Below are 21,072 nucleotides of genomic sequence, written 5' to 3'. Positions count from 1 at the left end.
CTACCCATTTAAGAGTTACATTATTTTAAGAAATATCCCTCTTAAAAAGGGAAAGAAATTAATCAAAAGCCATGAAATGTAGTGCTTTGATTAGAATAGAAAAAGTTAAATTATTGCAAGAAAACTAAAATATGTTGGTGTAGAATGAACAGATGTGCACCTCTGGCTAATTAAGGCATTATATTATGGCCCTGTTACAGGTATACTAGAGCTATGGTTAGCAAATCTCTGTAGTTAGTGAAACTTAACACTGCCAGGAATAGCTTTCCATCAGCTAAATGGCTCTATGATGCTGGACATTATTGGGACGTGAGCTAGCACCAGGTATCATTGACAGCAGCTTTAGATCTATTCTAGATGATTGTTTTTTTCATTTTTATCTTTTTAATTTCCTAATGACAAACCCAAAGACGTTACTGGCTTGCAAAAACATTACTTGCTTTTCAGTAACCCACCTGGAATACAGAATCTACTTCTATTTTAGATTTGCTAGAATTACAGTGATGTTGCTGAAGTTTTTATTCTATACAGGGGTGGCAGATACCTGCAGCAGATTTATGCCTTTGGCTTAAAGGAAGAAGCCTGATTTTGCAAAAGTCCTCCCTTCTTCCTTTTGTGTTTGCTATAGTGGCATTAATTTACAAAGGCACATATAGTGGGTTTATGAAGTTTTTGAGGTTTTTTTTTAGCTTGGTCTTGAAATAATTTCATCTCTAATACCTTTTAAATATTTTTCATATTTTGAAGTTAATTAAAAACTCTTGGTTATTATGGGGTTTTCTTCTATTTGTTTATAACATGACTATGGTCAATAAAATAAAAAATGCTGAAGACAGGGAGTGAGTAGAACAAAGTAGTAGTGATATAATGTGCATGTAATGCTTTTTGTCTTGAGACCATGGTACAAACAATAAAACCTCAGCACACTTCAGAGGGTTGTAAGAGCTATTCTAAGTCAAGTAAGTTGAGCGGAGAGGTTCTATGAGTATTGCAAAACTACAGAGGAAATGGGTGCTGATACCATGGGCAGGACTGCTAGTTTTTGGCTTTTGTTTTAGGGATGGGGCTGTTTGTGGGGTTTTTTTAGCTCTCTTGGGGTTTTTTTTGCAACACCTCCTTGTGGAGGGGAAAAAAAATGTGTACTGCACCTCAGCAGCTCTGACAGATCAAGTCACACGTGTTAAGTAAGTTCTGCCCACTGCAATTTAATGGCATTACCCTGCATCTAATATCATGGCTCTTTTGCATTCCATCTGAAATGACTGAGTTTTCCCAAAAGAACATACATCCTTCACCTTTTCGTTTAGCAGTGGGACAGGGGGCAGGCATACAGCATGTGCCTGGTAGGTGTGGAGACTGCAACAGGAAGGTTCCCCTGCACAAGGGTTCTGGGCAATTGCAGGAAGAGAAACAAAATCTTTTGTCTTCCGCACCCCAGACATGCAGAAAAAGAAAGTTTAAGCAGAGTGGCTGTATGAGGAACATTGTTAATGTATGCTAATTCTTCACTGAATTCAGATAGTCTGCAAGTGGGTGGCTCTTCTGGATGGATTTAAGAAGCTGCCATAGCAAAGCTCTTCTACCTACTCTGATGCTGTGGCCTACTTACAGTTAAAGAGGAGAATTTCATGCTACTGCAAACAGTTAGCTCTCTGCACAAAGTGCACTTGTTTGGGATTTGTGTGGGAAGGTGTGTGCGTTATCCTCTCCTACATGTGTCTGTTTGTACAGAAATGACAGTACATGATTTGCTGTGATCACACCTGGTATAGCGTCATCATTGTTGTGGTTTAACCCCAGCCAGCAGCTGAGCACCACACAGCTGCTCACTCACTCCTCTCCAGTGGGATGGGGAAGAGATCAGAAGAGTAAAAGTGAGAAAACTCGTGGGCTGAGATAAAGACAGTTTAATAGGTAAAGCAAAAGCCACGCACGCAAGCAAGGCAAAACAAGGAATTCATTCACCACTTCCCATTAGCAGGCAGGTGTTCAGCCATCTCCAGGAAAGCAGGGCTCCATCACACGTAACCGTTACTTGGGAAGACAAACACCATCACTCTGAATGTTCCCCCCTTCCTTCTTCTTCCCCCAGCTTTATATGCTAAGCATGACGTCCTATGGTACAGGATATCCCTGTGGTCAGTTGGGGTCAGCTGTCCCAGCTGTGTCCTCTCCCAACATCTTGTGCACCCCCAGCCTGCTCGCTGGTGGGGTGGGGTGAGAAGCAGAAAAGGCCTGGACTCTGTGTAAGTACTGCTCAGCAGTAACGAAAACAGCCCTATGTTATCAACACTGTTCTCAGCACAAATCCAAAACATAGCCCATACTAGCTACTATGAAGAAAATCAACTCTGCCCCAGCCCAAACCAGCACACTTCTGCAACACTTCCCAAAACAATCTCTGCATTTCCAAAATAATTTCAATTATTGTTTTCTGTTTTGTAAAAAAAAAAAATAATTCTAGCCCTAAATAAATTGTTTAAACTGTAAGCAACCAACTCAGATAAATGCACTTTTCCATAATCAGCAGATATCGAACTATACAACTCCCAAAGCTGAAGCATACAGGATTTCAGGTCCTGTTCTGCATTCCAAGCTACACGCTGCCTGAGAGATAAATGGAAGCACAGAAATGGGCTGCTTATAGTAGCCATATTACTGTGCTTTTAAATAAAGCCTGAATCAGCTGAAGTAGTGGAATTTTACATGGACTTCAGTGGGGACAGCACAGTCTCAACAACAGATTATTATGTATTCCTATTCCTGTTTTGCACTTAGATATCTGTCACTCAGATATCTAAAACACAGCTTACATGTCACAACAGTTTCAAAGATGTGGAACCTGAGGTGCAGAGGAACTGCATCATTTGCCCTAGGCTAAGACTACAGTAGCCCCAAGTCACATATCATATCCTCCTATCAGTCTGTAATTTTTGTGCAGTTATTGGATGTATGAATTATAAATTGGCTGATACATGCAGAAGATTCTAACAGCACATGTGTGCTCAATAACAATGAAAGCCACGTGTCTTGTTTTCAGAAGTCTACACCAATGTGGAGTGACTAAGTGTACATTTTGAATGATACATATTTGTCTCTCTGTACTCTGTAAGGTCTGTGCTGAATGATTATTTTAAACAGAAATTATATGGAGACTGGCTTTGACCTTCTACATATATAAGGTGAGCTCCCTCACCTTCCTAGGAACAGAAAATAGGAATATATATTTTTTTCTTTATCCTGTTACATTATTAAAAGTTTAAATAAACTTTCTCTTAACTGCATCAGAAACTTTATCAATTAATTACATCTCTATCAAACAGTATTTAGCTGTAATCAAACTAAATTACTGTGCAGTAGCTTTCATTATGCATTAACACACTTTTGTAAGGGCTACAGAAAGAGCTTATTTACAAGTCTAGACATTCTTGAAAAGGGAAAAAAAAAACCATGCTCTTTTCAGTTTCTGAAGGATGTAGTGACTGCATTTATAGCTGAAGCTGTCCAGTACTGAATTGGTATGTATGGCTTTCGTTCTCCCTTCAGGACCTTACAGGCTTGATTTTGTAATAAATTCAACATGCAAGTCCTAAATATATTCTGCAGAGTAATAAAACTGGTAGAAATTTTCCTTCTGAAAACATGAGCGAATCTGGTATTCATGAATGTGGTAGTCATATTATAGGCGTCCTGGACAGAAATTCATATAATGAAACCAGTGTCCCAGCCACATCAGACCACAGGTTTCTGCCCACAGCTAAACCAATGCGCACAGGAAACCATCATGTTAAAGAGGAGAAAAAGGAGCACTAGGTCCTTGACCCAGAGCATTTCCACAGCAGTGGCTGTTCAGCACTAACCTGAGAGGTTAGTGTGCACAACCTTACAAAGCAGCACTGCCCAGAGGGGCAGGTGTGAGCTGGCTCTGAACAAGAGGCGCAGGTGGAGCTCCCTTCACTGTCGCTTTGGTTGTCTAATACAGCTTTACAAGTGAGCTGAGTTCATACACAGCAGGAGGGTCTGTAAGCCAGACCAAGGGCTAGTGGACAGACGAGGTTCACAAAGGAGTTGTGGCATATGCACAACAGTAATAATCGTGAGGACACTCACTGCTGCCAGAGCTGTCTCTGCTGTACAGCCTCCGTTCGTTGCAACACTGGAGATCGTGTTCAGAGTTGGGATCCAGTTGACATCAAAATCTCCTGGTTAATGAGGAGACATCATGAAACCCAAAGGCTGTGCAGCTCACAATCACTCTCACAAGTGGAAACAAAGGTATTTTAGGAGTTTTCCCTTACTTGCTGACAGAAGTGAACTTGCAGCGCTGCCAGCAGTGGCCCTGTGCCTGCCAGAGAGAGTGCAGGACCCTGGGAGCATAGCAATGTGGTCGGGGTCAGCCAGTTTCTCATCAGTCCACTTGAATGAAAGTTGGTGCTCAGCAACAGCACATCCTGGAGTTAAACACAGGCACAAAGTATACAGAAAGCAGAAAACAGGTCAGGCTGTTTAAGCCTGAGTTGGAAGAATAGCAGGAGTTTGAAGGCTAAAGTCAGAAAGGCCAGTGCAGAAAATGAAATTCATCTAGCATGAGATAAGAAGCGTAGCAAAATCAATCATCCTCATAAGAAGAAACCCAGGTGAAGGAGACCTATTGAAAGATGTCTAGGAGAAGGCAACAGTGGTTTTGTCTTTTTTTTTTTTTCACTAGTTTTTGGTAAAAGTTCAGCTATAAGTAGATGCCTAGCACACTTAACAGCAGTGACTGAGCAGTAAAGTGTGAGCCTAGAATAAGAAAAGACTAAGAAAGTATTCCAGTCATTTAGATCTTTTTTAATTGGTTGCACCCAGTGACCTTCATAGCACAATCTTTAAAGAGCAAGCTTTTTAAGTCTGAAACAGTTTTAACAGGTAACACTTGCTTCTGATGGAGGCTGGGCAGAGAAGCAGATGTATATAGTACTCACTTCAAGAGGAAGAAGGGAGGAATTATAGACCAACTGCCATAACTCCACTCCCCAGAAAAAAATCTGCAGTAAATAATGAAGCAAAGGAATATGATGCACCTGTGAGATAAGAAAGCAGGGAGGTCACCAGTGAGACAAGTTTTTGTCAAGACCAAGTCATGCCAAATCAGTCTGATTTTTTCTCAAGCAGGGTAAGAGGCATTGTTAGTAGGAGAAGAACAGAAGGTATCATACATACTTGACATGAGTAAAGCTTTTGGTACTTGTCTCACCTGACAGTCTTACAATAAATGAGGGAAACATGGTCATGATAACATGATTGGCTGGATGGAGACTGGTTGTCTGTAGTGAGAGAATGTCTATCAGTGTATCTAAATATCAGGAGTGGAGGTTCAGGAAAAATCTTTGGCCTGCTTTTCAGTGTTTTTGTTGACAACGTCAGATCATGGAATAGAGGGTATACTTATGAAAATTTTGGACAACATAAAATTGGGAAAAACTGCAAGTATGTTGGAGAGTAGGATTAGAAATAAAACAACTTTGGTAAAATTCAATGTCCTTTCTGTACTGTCAAGGACAAAATTGTACATGAATAGTCAACAGTAAAAACATGGGAGTGGGAACAAAACAGAAATGACCTGAAGGTTACACTGGATCAAAAGGCAAACAGGAGTGTGATATGTTGCAAAAAAGGCAAATAGTTTTATGAATACATCCTGTAAAATTTGTCAGGCCACAACTTGAATACATTCTTGCATTTTCAACACATTGATGCAAGTCGATACAGCCTGGAGGACAGCAACAAGAATGATCACAGGTCTAGAAAAGATGGTCTGTAAGAAAGAGTGAGGAAACTGAAGTCCTTTAGTCTTAGAGAGAAGAATGTTTGTGTACATGGTAACAAGTACTCAAAAGGCTGTTGCAAAAAAGGGGATAATCTCCTTTTTGCCTTTACGGTATATAAGAAACAAAGTCATGGGCTTCATCTGCCCCTGTCAAGATCCAGGTAAGTCACAGGGAAGTACTTTCCAAAGGTCAAGCTAGCACAGCCCTGTAATAAATTGCTTGGGGAAATTGTGGAGTCTCTAGTATCAGAGGTCTTTAAGCATAAATTGGACAAACAACTGTTGTGGATGTAATTGATGCTCCCAAGGAGCATAGAGAGGAGTAGAAGATTCAGGGTCATTTCAGCCGTACTTTTCTACAGTTCTGTGTAATAGGTACCATAAATAAAATTAAGGAAAAGGCCTAGAGTTTTAAGCAGTCTTCATTTGTCCTTTTGTCATAAAATCTTTCAAGTTAGATAGGAAACTGAATTATTAAAGGATAAAACAAAGAGCAAAAGGAACTCTCACACAGGACTTAGAAAGAAGCTTAAAAAAAAAAAAAGAAAGAGAAAAAAAAATACTTCTGCTGCAGTCACAATTAGAGTCACAGCAATTGTTCAGTCGTGAGTTGCTGTTGTGTACCACGGGAATAAAGGCCAAGATGAAGGCTGCCTTTATTTTAACCAGTAAGTCTTTCAGAAAAGGGCCTGTATGTTATTCGACCTAGTGTCATGCTACGTCTGTCCTCAATGTTTATCGAAGAAAATAAGAGTATGATACTCAATTTTGCTAGAATACCTTCCTCCCAGATTATCTGAGATGCTCTACCCTAATACCGCAGTACCCCAGGGTGTGCCTGAAGCACAGGGGATTCACCTGCCTGGCCTACTTACATCTCATTGGCCAAAGCAATTGAAAAACGAGTGCGATCACAGGATGCGCAAATACATTTTTTCACTATTTATTTTATTTCATTTGCACTTAAATTCACTGATTTATTACAGACTGCTCAGGATCTCTAGTGTTTCCATTTTACTTTTTCTTGTTCATTCTCTTTTGCTAAATGGAACAGGCATGTGTTCCTTAAAATCAGTACTGTCCCTATTTATAGAACCTGCCTTGATGTGCTGTTCAAAAAAAAGTAAAATCAGAGGAGAATGTACATGAGAAAGCATAATTTCTCTTCCTCTTGCTATTGGCCAGCTACTTGGATGAAACTGCTGTGCATGGTGAAGACTTTTTCCACAAGGTCTTCTTCTATGGGCCTTGCTGTGAGATCCTGTGGAGGCCTCTCTTCCGTCTACGTCTCATCAGGCCAGATGAAGTGCTGTCATTCCACAAGTAAATCTTACATTTTAGTACATAGAAGTTACAGGACATAACTAGAGCTAAATATATCTATGTAATGTTGCCATGGAAATATAGGATTGTGATGTAAATATAAATTTTCTGTATCCACCTTATTTCGCTAACACAAATTAGCAAAGCTCCAGTCAGAGAATGACCATGCCTTTATTTTCTTTTAGTGGCTGGTATTGTCTATTGAAAATCAGAAGAAAGTGAAAACAGGGCATTTTAGCTACTATAAGAGTATCATCTCATTTTATGTGCATGCTATTTTAAACTGTTGTACAGCACTCTACATCTAAAAACTCTTCATCCATCCAGAGAATTCAAATGATTTTCAAGTCTCACCGGTATCTTATAAATGGGGAATGTAATTCAGCAATGCCTAGATTGTGAAGTGAGTCAGTACACAGCTCTGGCTTGATACCTGGCCCCATATCTTCTCATTTAATTACATCATTTAGTCATTAAGAGACATAGCATACAAATAGTACAGCATAGGCTATCTATTTTACAATGAGAGTATGCAATGCCCAAAGCTGTACTCCAAACTGGGAGAGTCTTTGAACTTACGCTGCAGAGGCACTGCCTGCAAAGGAACATAACACTTATTAAAATCAATATGTGAGAAATAAAGTGAGGAACAATCAAAATAGACTGTATGTAAATTGAAATAAGTGTTATACAAAGTGTATTATCCTAGTTTAACTAAATCCATTTCTAAATCAAGATAGTTTAACTCGGAATACTGTTCATGTTTATACAAGACAATGTAATTACCAGGTAGTCTTCAATACCAGGAGCTATTACGCTACATGGGGAGCAGAGCTGTTGGGACTGGTGAAAATTTGCAAACAAGTCTCTGGGTATTTACCAAGTAAGGGAGCAATGCTGAAAATAGACACAGTCTTGAAAGGTCCCATTCATAGCAGGTTGTGGAGCAGGAGACGTGCTCAGTGAATGACAGGTGGCTCAGGTTGGATAACAGGAGGTCACTGCGTGTGCTGGAGACCTTTAGTAACAAGGCTGTTTGGAAGCAGGTACCTTTTACAGAAGTCCAGCCAGCAGTCTCTCCCCTCAGAGGGCTGGGGATCCACGAGGCTAGCTGGTACTTCTGTGTGGCTGAAGAATGGGATTTCTGCATCAGTGAAAACACTGGGGGGTGGGGGGTGGAGGGGTGGAGAGGGGTGTCCGTTTTGCCCTTTTGTCTGTAAGTTCACAACAAAACTATTGACCCCATTGGCCAACGTCAACAAAACTTGACAGGACACTAGGTCTTGAAGATACGAGATGCCAACAGTAGGTCTGTTAAACCCATGACCTGGCAGCTTGAGGCAGCCCCAGCCGCATGCATGGCTGGTCCAAGCACCACAGGCATCAACTTGTGCACAAATATGAAGTCAAGCAAGAGAAACGGAGAGAGAGGACAGGGCAGCAGGGACTGAGATTAGGGATTGTAGTGACTGTGACAGGTTCTATGTGGACTGCAGGGAGAGGTCAGAGGAGGTACTATGGGTGGGCAGGAATTCTGGGCTAGGATGCTGGGGAGATAAGGGAGAGGCTAGGAGTAGCTGCAGGTGTTGTGAGGAGGGGACACAAGAGAGAGAGCTCAGACTACTGCAGTGGCAGTCTTTGAAAGACATGGACTAGGTTATTGAGGCAATTCACATTTGTTGGGCACCCACATTCTGCAAGTTTTCTGCAAATGGCGGGCTGGGTAAAGGAGGAAAATTTTCCTACATGGGGTCTTATGAGTTTGTAATAAAAAAGAGTTCATGCTGCAAGTTCAATACAAATCTGTTAAAAAGTCAGTCAGTCAGTCATGAGGCGCAAGCATGGTTAGCAGATGTCGTTGGTTAGCTATGTCTGAGAAGGAGCCCTGTGAGCCAGTCTCACTTTCCAACTTAAAAGGGAGGAAAGGTTGAACAGCTTCTCCCAAAGTTATTCCCAAAATTCCCTCCCACAAAAATGCAATTCTGGGAAGAGAAGAAAATTTCTATGTTTTCAGCCTCACACCATAGAATATTTTTAAGATTATGGGCATATATAAAAAAGGACCTGCTAAAAGACTGAAGACTTGGCTGGAACATTTCTCTGCACAAATCTGGTCAAAGATTTTTGTACGAATGAATCGGAAGTGTCTGCTTTCCACCGAGTGATTGTGAAATGTCTGATCTTTCTCACTCCTACAGTCAGCTAAACCAATTTGCGGCACATGAACACAGATCAGTTCAGACATCTCTTTCTGTCCACTCCAACTTGATTGCTTTTGGTGCAGTCCCTGTGTGCTGTTATTACCTCTGCATGTCAAGCTCATCAGTGCCATGCTGTAGGAGCATCTTGGCTACAGTTAATGTCTTCAGATAAAGATGTATTTTTATCCAGGGCGGACATGATTGTGTGCAGCCATGCAGATGTGACCACATTAAATGATGTAGCAGCGTGCAGTCCATCAGTTTCCTTATATTGTTGCCTGTTTTTACATTGGATAACTGATTAGCTATCTCATTGTAGAAAACACAGCTGGGACAAGCACTTAGATTTCACTGTGAAGTAAAGTAGATGAAAGTCTTTGGCTGATCTCTACAAGCCACGTCATGACAAATACTGTGAATTTAGGGTTTTAGAAAAAGTCAGCAGAAAACATTTATTGCACTGTAAGAGACACACACTTAAAAAGCACTTAGTGTCACTAAAACAATGCCCAAGGAAAGAGTAATGTATTCTTACTTAATGTTATTTAATCACTGGCAACTTATACAAACTAAAATTCCAATGAGATACACAGTCAAGAATTCATCTCAGATGCTAACTCAAGTGCACACTGTAGCTGTGCTTTCTAGATGAATATTCAATCGTTTGTCATTTGCTGCATAACAGTGCACACACACTGGTTTTTTTAATAGTGAAAACACAGCTGAGATGGATGCTACTAAAATGTAGACCAGGAGACTTTTAAATAAGATAATGTGAATCTACCCTTAAGCATCTTTCTTCCAAGGCTTCAGAGGTTTCTGCTGAATGTTTTATCAACAAGAAATACAGAATCAGTTTCACTAGTTCATCCTTTTTTATTTACTGGTATATTATATATTTTTCCTACGTCTGTTTACAGCAGTGTAAGAGGCAGCCATATATTCCAGAAATTCTTCTTTCTGTTAGTGCAAGGCAGGAACAGCATCTTTAAAGGAATTCAGTGGTGAGTGAGTTCACATGTACTGCATGTGTTTTGGCAAGACAGATGGATTTTTGAGACTGTGCAACTGGGTGATTTTAAAACCCTTGAGAATTCTGCTCCAGGGACCCCAAGGATTTTGTAGTTGGCCCAGGACGCATACTGTATCCTTTCTACTCAAAGGTGTCTGTTTAGTAGTTTAATAGTTGTATCACCATTTTCTTATCTCTCAGAATGTTATAATGTGCAGAAACTACCTTCCTCTGAGCCAGACTTCAGTATCTCAACATCTATTAGATTACTTCCTAGAAGCTACTGCTTTATTTAAAAAGTCAATAATACTTTCTGAGATGTTTTTCTTCTCAAATGGACATGACGCTATCTTAGCCTTCCCAAATTTTAGTTTCCTCTTCAGATTACAATATGCACCCCAGGATCCTGTGCTGAGCAGGTTTGCAGAAAAAAAGCTGCTGAAAATTAGTTAAGTGGCTGTGTGTCACACACATAGCAGATTATTAATCTGCTGCTATAGATTATTAGGAAGATGTTAACTCATGCTTGACCGTAGCATCTTACTCTTATTTAAATGTGTTGACTTTCTCTTTTTCTAGTACCTGCACGCAAATGGGATTGTGCATCGTGACTTGAAGCCAGAAAATCTACTCTATGCAACGCCAGCACCGGATGCACCACTAAAAATCGGTAAGCAGCATTAAATGTATGCTTCCTTAATTCCTTTGTAGGAGTAATATGTGCTAACTGATGTTTACAGTATATACGTCTCACTACCACTTTATTGGAAGCTAATGCTTATACTCAAATGAACAGCAAGTTACTTCTTCAGCAGCACAGCTGTGCATGGTGTTTTTAAAACCAATGCAAAAGTAGATGCTTGCTTAGAGAATTCATAGCCAAAATTGTGCAGAACACGGCAGAGAATAAAGCGCTCAGGAGGAACAAGAAGGATCATGAGATCAGCATACAGTTGCGTGCACCACTCCTGTGCCCGTTTTTTTTTTGTTAAACCAGTATTTTAAGAGGAAAGATTCATTGGCATGAAAACACAAATGTGCAGATAAGTGGCAGAAAGAAAACTGAGCAAGGCTGACTTCTGTTTTGACAGCAGATTTGGGGGATAAGAAGTGATCTTCTCAAAGAGCATAGGGAAGCTATCTGAAGCACGGTCAGCACCATGGGGGGATGAGGAGGGACAAGGGGAGACCAGGCTTTCCTGAACGGGGATGTATTGTGCCAGTTCTGTTGGGGATGGCAGCTGCTTGCAAAGGGCATGGCCTCCAAAAATGCTGGGCATGTCCAGTTTTTGCTTGAGCAAAGAGGAGCTCTGTGCAATGCTCCTGAGCTGTATGTGACCATTTTGGAGATACCACCTTGTGCTCCCTTACCAGGGACCATGGGAGTGTGGGAGCATGTAAGGAGTGAGTGTTGCCACAGTGATCAGGCCAGTGTTCATCATGGGTTTCAGGAGCCAGATTTCCATGAACAAGTCTCAAGCAATTTAATATAAATTTCTAGGGAAGTCTTGCATCTCAGGATGATTGTATCTTAATTTACATTTTGTCCTAGTTCCTATCTTTCCTTGAAAGGCTCTAAACAGCTGCACCATGATAGTTTAATGCAGCACCCACTGGCCTTGGTTTGACAGCCAGAGTGGTGTAGGGTCATCTGAAGCATTTTTCTAAATGCTGTGATTATTCATCTTCTGGTTAAGATTATTGCCTTGTTTACATTGAGATCTGATTTACAATAAGTGGCAGTGTTTATAAAAGTAAAGTATATTTCTGTTTAGATAAATAATAATACAGAAATTATAACCATTTAAGGACAAGTGAACCCTAACTACACATTTCTAGAATAATATATGAACTATTTTTATCCTGATCTTGAGTCAAAATATTCGCTTTTATATTCACTGTAACAAACCAAAAATATTTCTATTTTGCATTTTTTAAGGCCAGACTGTCATCACCTAGATTGAAATTTGAAGAACCTCAGTTTATTCTCAGCAAAAGCTAAAATAGTTGTGAAGACTTCAGTTTTTATGTCTTTTAAAAAATGAGTCATGCAAGTACGACGCGTAACGTCATGAAGGCTTTTGCTGTCTGAGTAGTAATTCAGGGTGGAAACACTGCAAAAAGGATGATCAGTACTTCTCCTGGCACAACCTCCATGCCCCTAGAAGCCCTCTATCAAAATACTGCTGGGATTTTTCCTTGCAGGGATTATGTACTCTGACCCTTATCCAAGAAATCACTGATGCACAATTTTTTAACCCAGAATTGTTCTGTTAATTTTATTGGATTACTTACAGAGTGGAAGCTGAATATATACCTAAAATGCATTTTTGGATCACTGCTTGTATGCCCTTAGGCATCCCATTGTATTGGCTTTGTGCAATCTTCAGGATAAAATACAAGCTACGTTTCTGTCAAGCGAGAGCCAGGAATGCTCATTTGTATGGACAAATTTTGTGTGTGGATTGCAGTCTGGCTGGATTCTTTAAATTGATCCTCATCTCTGGAAAGGACAGGACTGTTAATTTAATGCATAAGTGTTCATTTAATTACATATACAATGTGAAAACAAAGTGATTTTACAAGGAAATAAGAACACTAATATTCCTAAACAATCTTAACAGCTGACTTTGGACTTTCCAAGATTGTGGAAGATCAGGTGACCATGAAGACAGTTTGTGGAACTCCAGGATACTGTGGTACGTTGTTTTTTTATTTACAGTATGCTGCACTTAATGTGAGGTTGTTACATTTTCTCTTTCCAAGGTGAAATGCTTCTCCCTGAAGTCAAAATTCAGAAAACCTCTAAAAAGCAGAAATAAAAAACTAAAATTCAGAACCACCACTGGGTTAAATTTTTCTAAACTCATATTCTTTAGCACTGAAGCTTAATAATCAAAACATATGTCATGGAGCAAGTTCATTACTTGCATGGAAATAAGTTCAACCATCATAAAAATGCTGAAATTACTAAAATAATACTGGAGAGGCATCAGCAGAAATTTGGACTACAAAAGGCATAATGGAAAACACTAAAAATGTGTAGAGGTCATAACAATTCTGAATTTTTGAATATCGCTTACAGTGAATTTTTCTTAATTCTTTTTAACATAGAGGAAATCAAATTATTCCTTAAGAGTAGGGTCATAAATTAATCCCCTAAACCCAAAATGTTTCAGCAAATATATGGTTTTAAATGCAGGCTTCACTCAGACCATTCTGGTCCACGCTGGAATGGTACCCAAATAACATAATTATGAGTGCAATATCAAGGAGCACTTTGTGGCAGATCTTGTCAACTGGAGTGGCTGGTGTAGATCTAGTCATCTCTTTCAGCGTTAAAAAGGCTTTGGCAGTTTCAACTAATCCTTTTTTCTCCTACACAAAATAAGAACGAAATCATAAGTTTGCTTCAGTTTTACCAAGAAAGTGAGAGTCAGCGTGAACTGCTGCTTACCAAAACGACTAATTTGCCTGTGCATTCACAATACATCAACAAGCATGAGTTTATGGATGACTTCAAAGCAAACATCTAACTCGTTAGCTTAGCACTGTATTACACAAGGATCGTAATTTTAATTCCTTTAGTAATTTAGAACTTAGGAAATTATATACTTAATGATGTTGGGGTTTTATTTTTCAGTTGATGGCCTTTAAGGACACTTTCTACTTGTTTAACTGTGGAAGATGTGTGCAACATTTAGAAACTGTGTTTTGTCTCAGTTGCTCTGTTCTTACATGTTTCTGTTTTTTCCAAAATCACAGCTAGTTCATGCTTCTCAGTCTTGTGGCTTTTAATAATATGAGACATCTAATTTGAATGCAAGAAAACCACCACTGATACTTCAAATTAAAACAAATTTCTGTAGAATCACATTTAGGTAAAAATATGTTTACTCAGTGTCATATGGGAAAGTGAGGTTTCGATAAGCAAGTGAAAAAACATAGTACTGGTAACAGTCTGTGAATAATTAGGAATGTGGGTTTTTTTCTCCATTGCTCTGGGGAGAAAATAAGCGGGGCAGAGAGTGGACACTACAATTGCCATATGCATAACGTCTGACAAACAATGCCATAGCTGTGCTATATGTCAGATACCAGTAATCCAAAGAGGATATAACTAAAACTCACCCCCCAAAAATCCAAAATCTAAAAGCAGAGTTCAAGCACATAACTTGCCACAGTAGGGAGAAAGCAAGCATAAAACTGATCTTGGAAAAAAATAATTAAAAAGATGCTGCTGAGCCCCAGCGGCCGTTCCCTCGTGGGGCCGGAGCATTGTACTCTGCCTGCGGGGCTGCAGCAGGAGCTGGTCCTGCTGCCGGTGGGGGCATGCTCAGCCTGGCCATCCCCTGCACACAGCAGACTTTTCGTGAGCAGCAGCATCCCCAGGTCGGAGGGGACGGCAGGGGCCTGCAGGATGCTCCGTCGCTGTGGAGACCCTCCAGCCTGCCTGTGGGTGGGTGGTCTGCAGAGCAGGGCAGGACCCTGGTGGGTTTTGGCTGGGTTTCCCATGGCGGTGCTGAGCTGTGCGAGGCTGAGCAGCCAGCAGCTGGACGGAGCCTCACTGACTGCCTGGCAGCTTTCAGCAGGGCATCCCATGCATGCTGTCAGGCTCCCAGAAGAGCACCCTTGTGCACAGCTTTGGTGTCAGAGCAGGGACAGTTAGCTCCTGGAGATGCACAGAAGCTTGCCTGGAGTCCCGGAACCAGAAAATGACCCAGAAATGGATCCTTCCGTGCCAGAACATGCAAAAGAACGAGCCCTTATGGCAAAAGAGGATTGCAGCCCTTCGTTGCAAGGCACTTCCATGTCAGCAAACCAGCTTATGGCCAGGGAGGCTGGTGATCTTGTTTACACCTGTGCAAGCCTGCTGGGCTTCCCATGGTGGATGCTTACCTCCAGAAACCAATGTGATTTTGTGGAGGAATCTATTTCTACCATTCTTGCTGAACTCTAGATCCTGAATGGGCTTCTACAAGAGACTGCAAGTTGCTAGCAGTGTGCTGTGTGGTAAGCATCTCAGGTAGTTTTGGACAGAGCTGAGCCATACCATGTGGAAACTAAAGACCTGGCATTTGCTTTTGTAACTGTAGAAGCAAAGGAAAGAGGACATTGGAAAAGACCAAAAGATTACTCTGTTACCTTGTAGCACAGCTGATAATGCAATTCAGGTGACATGTCTGTTACCTTGTATGGCATTCTCTGCCAAGCACATACAGGTGCCAAGTATGCTTTAGAGTAGCACTGAATTCCAGTCTGCTTAGTTCTGTAAAACTGTCCTTCACGTAATGGCTATTAACGTTCTGCTTGTCTTCTCTTGTGACATTTATACTACAAATGCCATAAAACTGTAGTTGGTATTTAGCCCTTTTTATGCCTGTCTTTGTATACCATAAAAATAGGATAAGGCTGATTCCTACAGAAGAGCTCTCAGAGTAGGGATGACTTGGTGGGGAGGGTTGAGGCTGAATGTCTGTACTGAGAAAAGAAAGGAGCTTTGTGCCTACAGACATGGACCTGAGATGCCTACAGACATGGACCTGCAATCCTTGCTTTACAACCTGAGTTAACTGACCTTGCAGAATTCCTGGTGCCTGGAAAATATTCAAGCATTACTTTCCAGCAGTGGAGGAAACCCAGGAGGAATACTGTTGAAATGCCAAATTAAACCATGAATAATTGATAGTCACAGGCTGCCGACTCCCACATCCTGCCCACCCAGCGATCAGCAGCTTCTCCAGAAAGGACACAGCAACAAAAACACATACTGGAGTCTGGATACTTTGGCATCAAGACTTACCAATCTACAGTCCCTGGGATGTGCAAAGTGATGCAGAGGACTGAAAGCAAGAAGATGGTCACAAAGAACTTAACTTGCTGATATATTCTGCTTTCAGTGAACTTAACAAGAAGGGCATAAGTGGTTTCTGACAGTAGCCATAAAAATAAGCCAGTGCAGAGCAGTGATTCATGATCAGTCTGTTACAGCCAACTTCTAAACTAACAGCAATGTATCAGTCAAATCCATTCACCAAAAGCAAACTTCCGGAAATATTAAAAAATTATATTTACAAGATGTATAACTGTGTAATCACAGTCCAGATAGCAAGGCAGACCTGTGTATACAAATCTTTGGTCTGCTTTGTAGCCATTTTACAATACTGAGGTGGAAGGAGGAGAAAAGCGAAAGGGCAGAAAGTGTCTTCTGCCCTTATCCTGAGCAAGAAGACATCCCAAGAAGCATCCTGTTCTCTAGAAGAGGAATCATATTGGCCATTAAACAGAAAAAACGTCCTATTTACTTCAGAACCCCCCACATGGCATTAACAAACATGGCAGGGAGAACGGTGGTTAACATCTCTTTTCTTGGTCCGTCTCCATCTCTTTCTCTGAGGCCATTGGCTGCTTTGCATGTAGGCTGTCCTGTTAGCTACGAATTGACCTGAGTTGAAATCAATTGGGACCTAGTGTCCCTTCTCAAAACCAGCCCCTCTCTGTTCATCTGTTTAGCAGAAGAATAAGAAGGCAGGGAAAGTCTGCACTTAGACTGGCAAGCTTTTGCCCAGCTGCCAGCTGTACAAGTGGTATGGAGCAAACCTAGTGATTAATGTCCTTTGCCTTCTATATTAATGCTTTGTGAAAATGCTTCATGTGTTCCTTGCATAGTAAATCCTTCAGGTAAGTTGAAAAAGTCTGAGACAGCTGCCTGGAGGCCATTATGGAGTTGTGCATACTCTGATTAAAATCATGCCATGTTGCAGCCCATTCCTCGGGAGAGCTAGCTGCCCCAATGGAGACCTCGCACAGGCTTGGAGCAAAGCAGGAGCGTGCCAGCAGCCTGGGTCAGTCTGGATGGGCAACCAAAGCTTCAGGCTGAGCAGGGACCTATCATACATTTTGGGAAGCCCCAACCCTTCTTGGCCCTGCTGCTCATGACTGTGAAAGTGTAATTCGAGAGGGCAAAGAGATGCAAAAGTACGTGCTGCAGCATTGATGGGCATAGATGCAGCAAGTCCACTGTGCCCTAGAAATGTGGCAGCCATCCCATGTGCATCGTAGAACCAGTGGGCTCAGGGGCTTTGCTGACATGCCATATATCTGATGGATATTAATACAGATACAATGGTTGCTGAGAAAAAGGGCTACTGATATGTGGACGTGTGGCTCAGCAGTGTCTTTTTAATTATTTTTTCCTAATTATTTGGGTACTTTTGTCTGTGGCCAAAAGGTGAGTGAAGGAAGGGTCTTGCCTCCCCCAGTATCAAGCACTTCCATTTCCTTCTCTGGAGACGTGGCATTTTCATTCTGCCACCTCAGGAGCTTTGCCCAGTCGGAGGCAAACCTTGAGGATGCGCGGAGCTACGAGGCCTGGGGGGCACAGGGTCCAGGTGTACTTGAGGTAGGCACATCACGGTTTGAGTGTGCAGCCAAGCACATTTTTAGTTACAAACAGCAGCAACAGACACCGTCTGGGGGATGTGGCAGTCTGCTCAGCTTTCCTCGAGGTGTGTCTGTCAAGCTGCTTGAGCAGAGATTAACTCCTCTTCACCATTGCAGAGCCAGAGTCCCCCAAGACTGCCTGGCCTTTCCACCTGCTCTGCAATGCACCAAAAGCAATTGCCTGAAATGGTCTTGTCTTTCCTTATAATTAAAACAGAATACCAAAAATAAAGCCTAAATAAAGTACCAAGTAAATAAGTAAAATACTGAAGCAAAAGTAGCACCTCATTTGTCACACTGCAGCCCCAGTGCTGCTGTAGCTTTCTGTGGTTGCTTTCACAAATCTAAAAAGCAATTTGAAACCAAAGTCCACTTTTCATTTTATTCTAGCTGTGCTTGGACATGATTTCTGTTACTTTATACTCAGTGAAGGGAATCATTTGCCTAATTAAGCGCTTAAAGGAACAGGCCCTAACTTTTTAAAAGACACCTACAAGTGTGCATGGAGCTTAAATTGACTTTGTGACTTTTATTTCTACATTCAACTTTCATCTTATTGACAAGTGTTTTATCATCTGCAGCACCAGAGATACTGCGGGGATGTGCCTATGGCCCTGAGGTGGACATGTGGTCTCTGGGGATTATCACCTACATCCTGTAAGTGCAGACAGTGCCCCGGAGTGGTTCATTTGTGAGTGCCTGCAGCTTTTTATGACATTATGAGCTGTGCTGTTGGAAAACACAAGATCCTGAACTTTAATTATGATATTCCTAATCTTATTTAAGTCAGTCAAATCCTAGAGGACCATGGCAAAACACTTGGGTTATATATTTGGTAAATATAACACTTCTTCCTGAACAGCAGCAAGGTCTGCACAGAATCGTGCTATTAAAGTGAATGAATAGCAGCAAAGCTGCTGAAAGCAAAAATACAAGCATACAAGTGTCAGAAAGTATCGTATGTTTTTTTCTCATTTGCATAAACTGTGAGATATACTATGATCCTAAGCAGTTTCTCAACTACAGGTGGGGCAAGGAGAAGTTAAGGCGCTTGCAGTAGTTCCACAGTGCCTGTGAATATTCCCAAATGCAGCTGCCCCATCTGTGTCAGCCACAGACATTGCTACAGCTTCAGCTGCAGCATCAGTGTTGCTGTCTCACAACATCTCAGCCAGGAGGCAGGGAACAGCCCTCGACCCTCTGTCTGCAAATCAGTCTGATGGGTTAAATGATTAATGTTGAAGTGTTCCACTTCTTACAAGATAACCAGACACTGTTGACAGAGGGCTGTGAGCGATGCTGGCCATACATATTTTAAACAGTTGAAGTTGCAACTGCAGACCAAAATTTCAAAACATTTGTGTCTAAAGGTAGGCACTTGAGTCTGCATCTTAATATGGCTAGTCCTAATTCAATTGGTAAGCACTGTAATTATTTTATTGTATCGATGGAATCTTTCAAAGAAATATTATTGAGAAGGGAAGACTGTATCTTATGTATTGACACTTCTCTTTGTGGGAGAATAACTAACTTCATTTATTCCCTTGGCAACACCAATGCTCAGCTGGCTTGTGTAGTTGTATGTGATACTTGCAGGATGCCTTTTATGGGAAGAAAATGGGATTTTACACATATACATTAAAGATATGGAGGATTTTATACATCCGGGCCATTTTCTTTCCCCTTCTAGGACTCATTAACTGTGTCCAGCAAGTACAGTGTGTAATAATACCATTACTTTCTTTGTGTCTTTTTCAAAGAAAGAATTATACTTTCCAGGGTTTATACTAAAAGTACTTGTAAGGATATATAAACACTCTGATGGGAGTATCAGAAAACATCTTTTGTTCTGTACATAAGCTTCAAATAAGTCACGGCTCTCCTTTTGGGTGCCTGTAAATAATAGGCTACAATATTCCTATTTGCCATTTTGTTACCTGCTCCTTTTAAAATGTGAATCTTTGTCTCAAGGCCTGGTTCAGTCTGTAGAAGATCACATCTCAGATACTGCCTGCCAGGTGATCTTTTCTCGTCAGTTCTAGGGGTCCACACGTGGCAGAGATGTAAAATTTGCCAGCAGGGCTGTCCCTGAAATTGGAGAGGTGCCTTTTGTCGTCCCTTTACAAAGGTATCTAGATTAAGCCATGGGCCTGCCTAGTTATTCAACGATTGAGGGATAGTTGTTGTACTTGAGATTGAGAGCCTTCCTTAAGCAGAACTTGCTTTCAAGTGTAGGCAAGCTCCAAGCGAGAACGTACAGCAAATTCCTGTTCAAATATATGGAGTGGCATTTGCTATATGCAGCCTTTGAAAACCTCCCAGCTGTTTAGGAGATGCTCCCAAGCCACTGTACTGGGAGTAAACACAAGCGTGTGAGTTTGTGCTGTGGGTGGGACACCACCGGTACAGATACTCCTCTTCTTCTTCCTCCTTCTGTTCCTCTCCTCCACTCTAGAAATCCAATTTGACCTACAGCAGCAAGTTAGGCAAAAAGGGTGCTAGTCAAATCCACTTGGCCATCTTTTCCATTTAGCTGCAACAATATTGCACATTTAAAACGCTTCTATTGAGTGTAAAGCTTTGTAGATCAATGTTTCTGATGGATTACAAGCTGAGACCGGAAAGGTACATGTACAGTAACTAATTCATTAATCCTGCAGCCTAAAGGACAGTGTTGCATGTCTCAGTCCCATAGTTTAGTAGAGGGAATGCATTTATGTACAGTCAAAAAAGTACATTGCTGTATGTACCTCCGAAATAGAGTGGATGTAAGAGTTAACTACCATGCTACAGAAGATGTGCATAAAACTGTATCTTCTCACCAATACAAAGTGGACTTACCATGTGATTGAGAAAAACTTTGACAGGTATTTTGACAGAACAATTATTCTTGAGGCAAATTATATTAAGACCTATTGATGATAACTGTCATAATTCCAGGGAAGCCATATTTCTAGTTTTAACAGCAAAGAGGACCAGTCCTTTTGTATTCCTGCAGCACATTAGAAGTTCTACTGCACATTTGAGATGCAGATAGTGGTCAACAAATACAGAGGCTTTGCCTGCAGTCAAAATTGCTTTGATTTAATCAAAGGTGTTTTTTCACTAACTTACTTCAAAAGGCACAAAACACTGGTCATTTTTAATTGATTTTGAAGCTGTTTACATTGACTTTATTTGGTATGTAATTGGCTTAAAATGAATCAGCATAATAAAATGAGTTTTCATAACAAAATGAAACCAAGAGCAGCCACGCTGGGTCTTACCCTGGTTTAATTTATCTA

The 21,072-nt window shown here is 41.0% G+C and overlaps 1 protein-coding gene across 1 annotated transcript in view; it reads left to right on the top strand.

Annotated features, from left to right (window-relative positions):
- CAMK4 (calcium/calmodulin dependent protein kinase IV) overlaps positions 1-21,072 on the top strand; it is a 174,410-nt gene that overhangs the window by 144,498 nt on the left and 8,840 nt on the right. Inside the window, exons 6-8 of the mRNA XM_052777728.1 lie at positions 10,925-11,015; positions 12,970-13,044; positions 18,370-18,445. Coding sequence (XP_052633688.1) covers positions 10,925-11,015; positions 12,970-13,044; positions 18,370-18,445 — 242 coding nt within the window. The remainder of the gene's footprint in view (positions 1-10,924; positions 11,016-12,969; positions 13,045-18,369; positions 18,446-21,072) is intronic.

The sequence above is a fragment of the Harpia harpyja genome, chromosome Z (assembly GCF_026419915.1).
Source record: "Harpia harpyja isolate bHarHar1 chromosome Z, bHarHar1 primary haplotype, whole genome shotgun sequence".
NCBI lineage: Eukaryota > Metazoa > Chordata > Aves > Accipitriformes > Accipitridae > Harpia > Harpia harpyja.
This window is presented reverse-complemented; position numbering and strand designations above follow the sequence as displayed.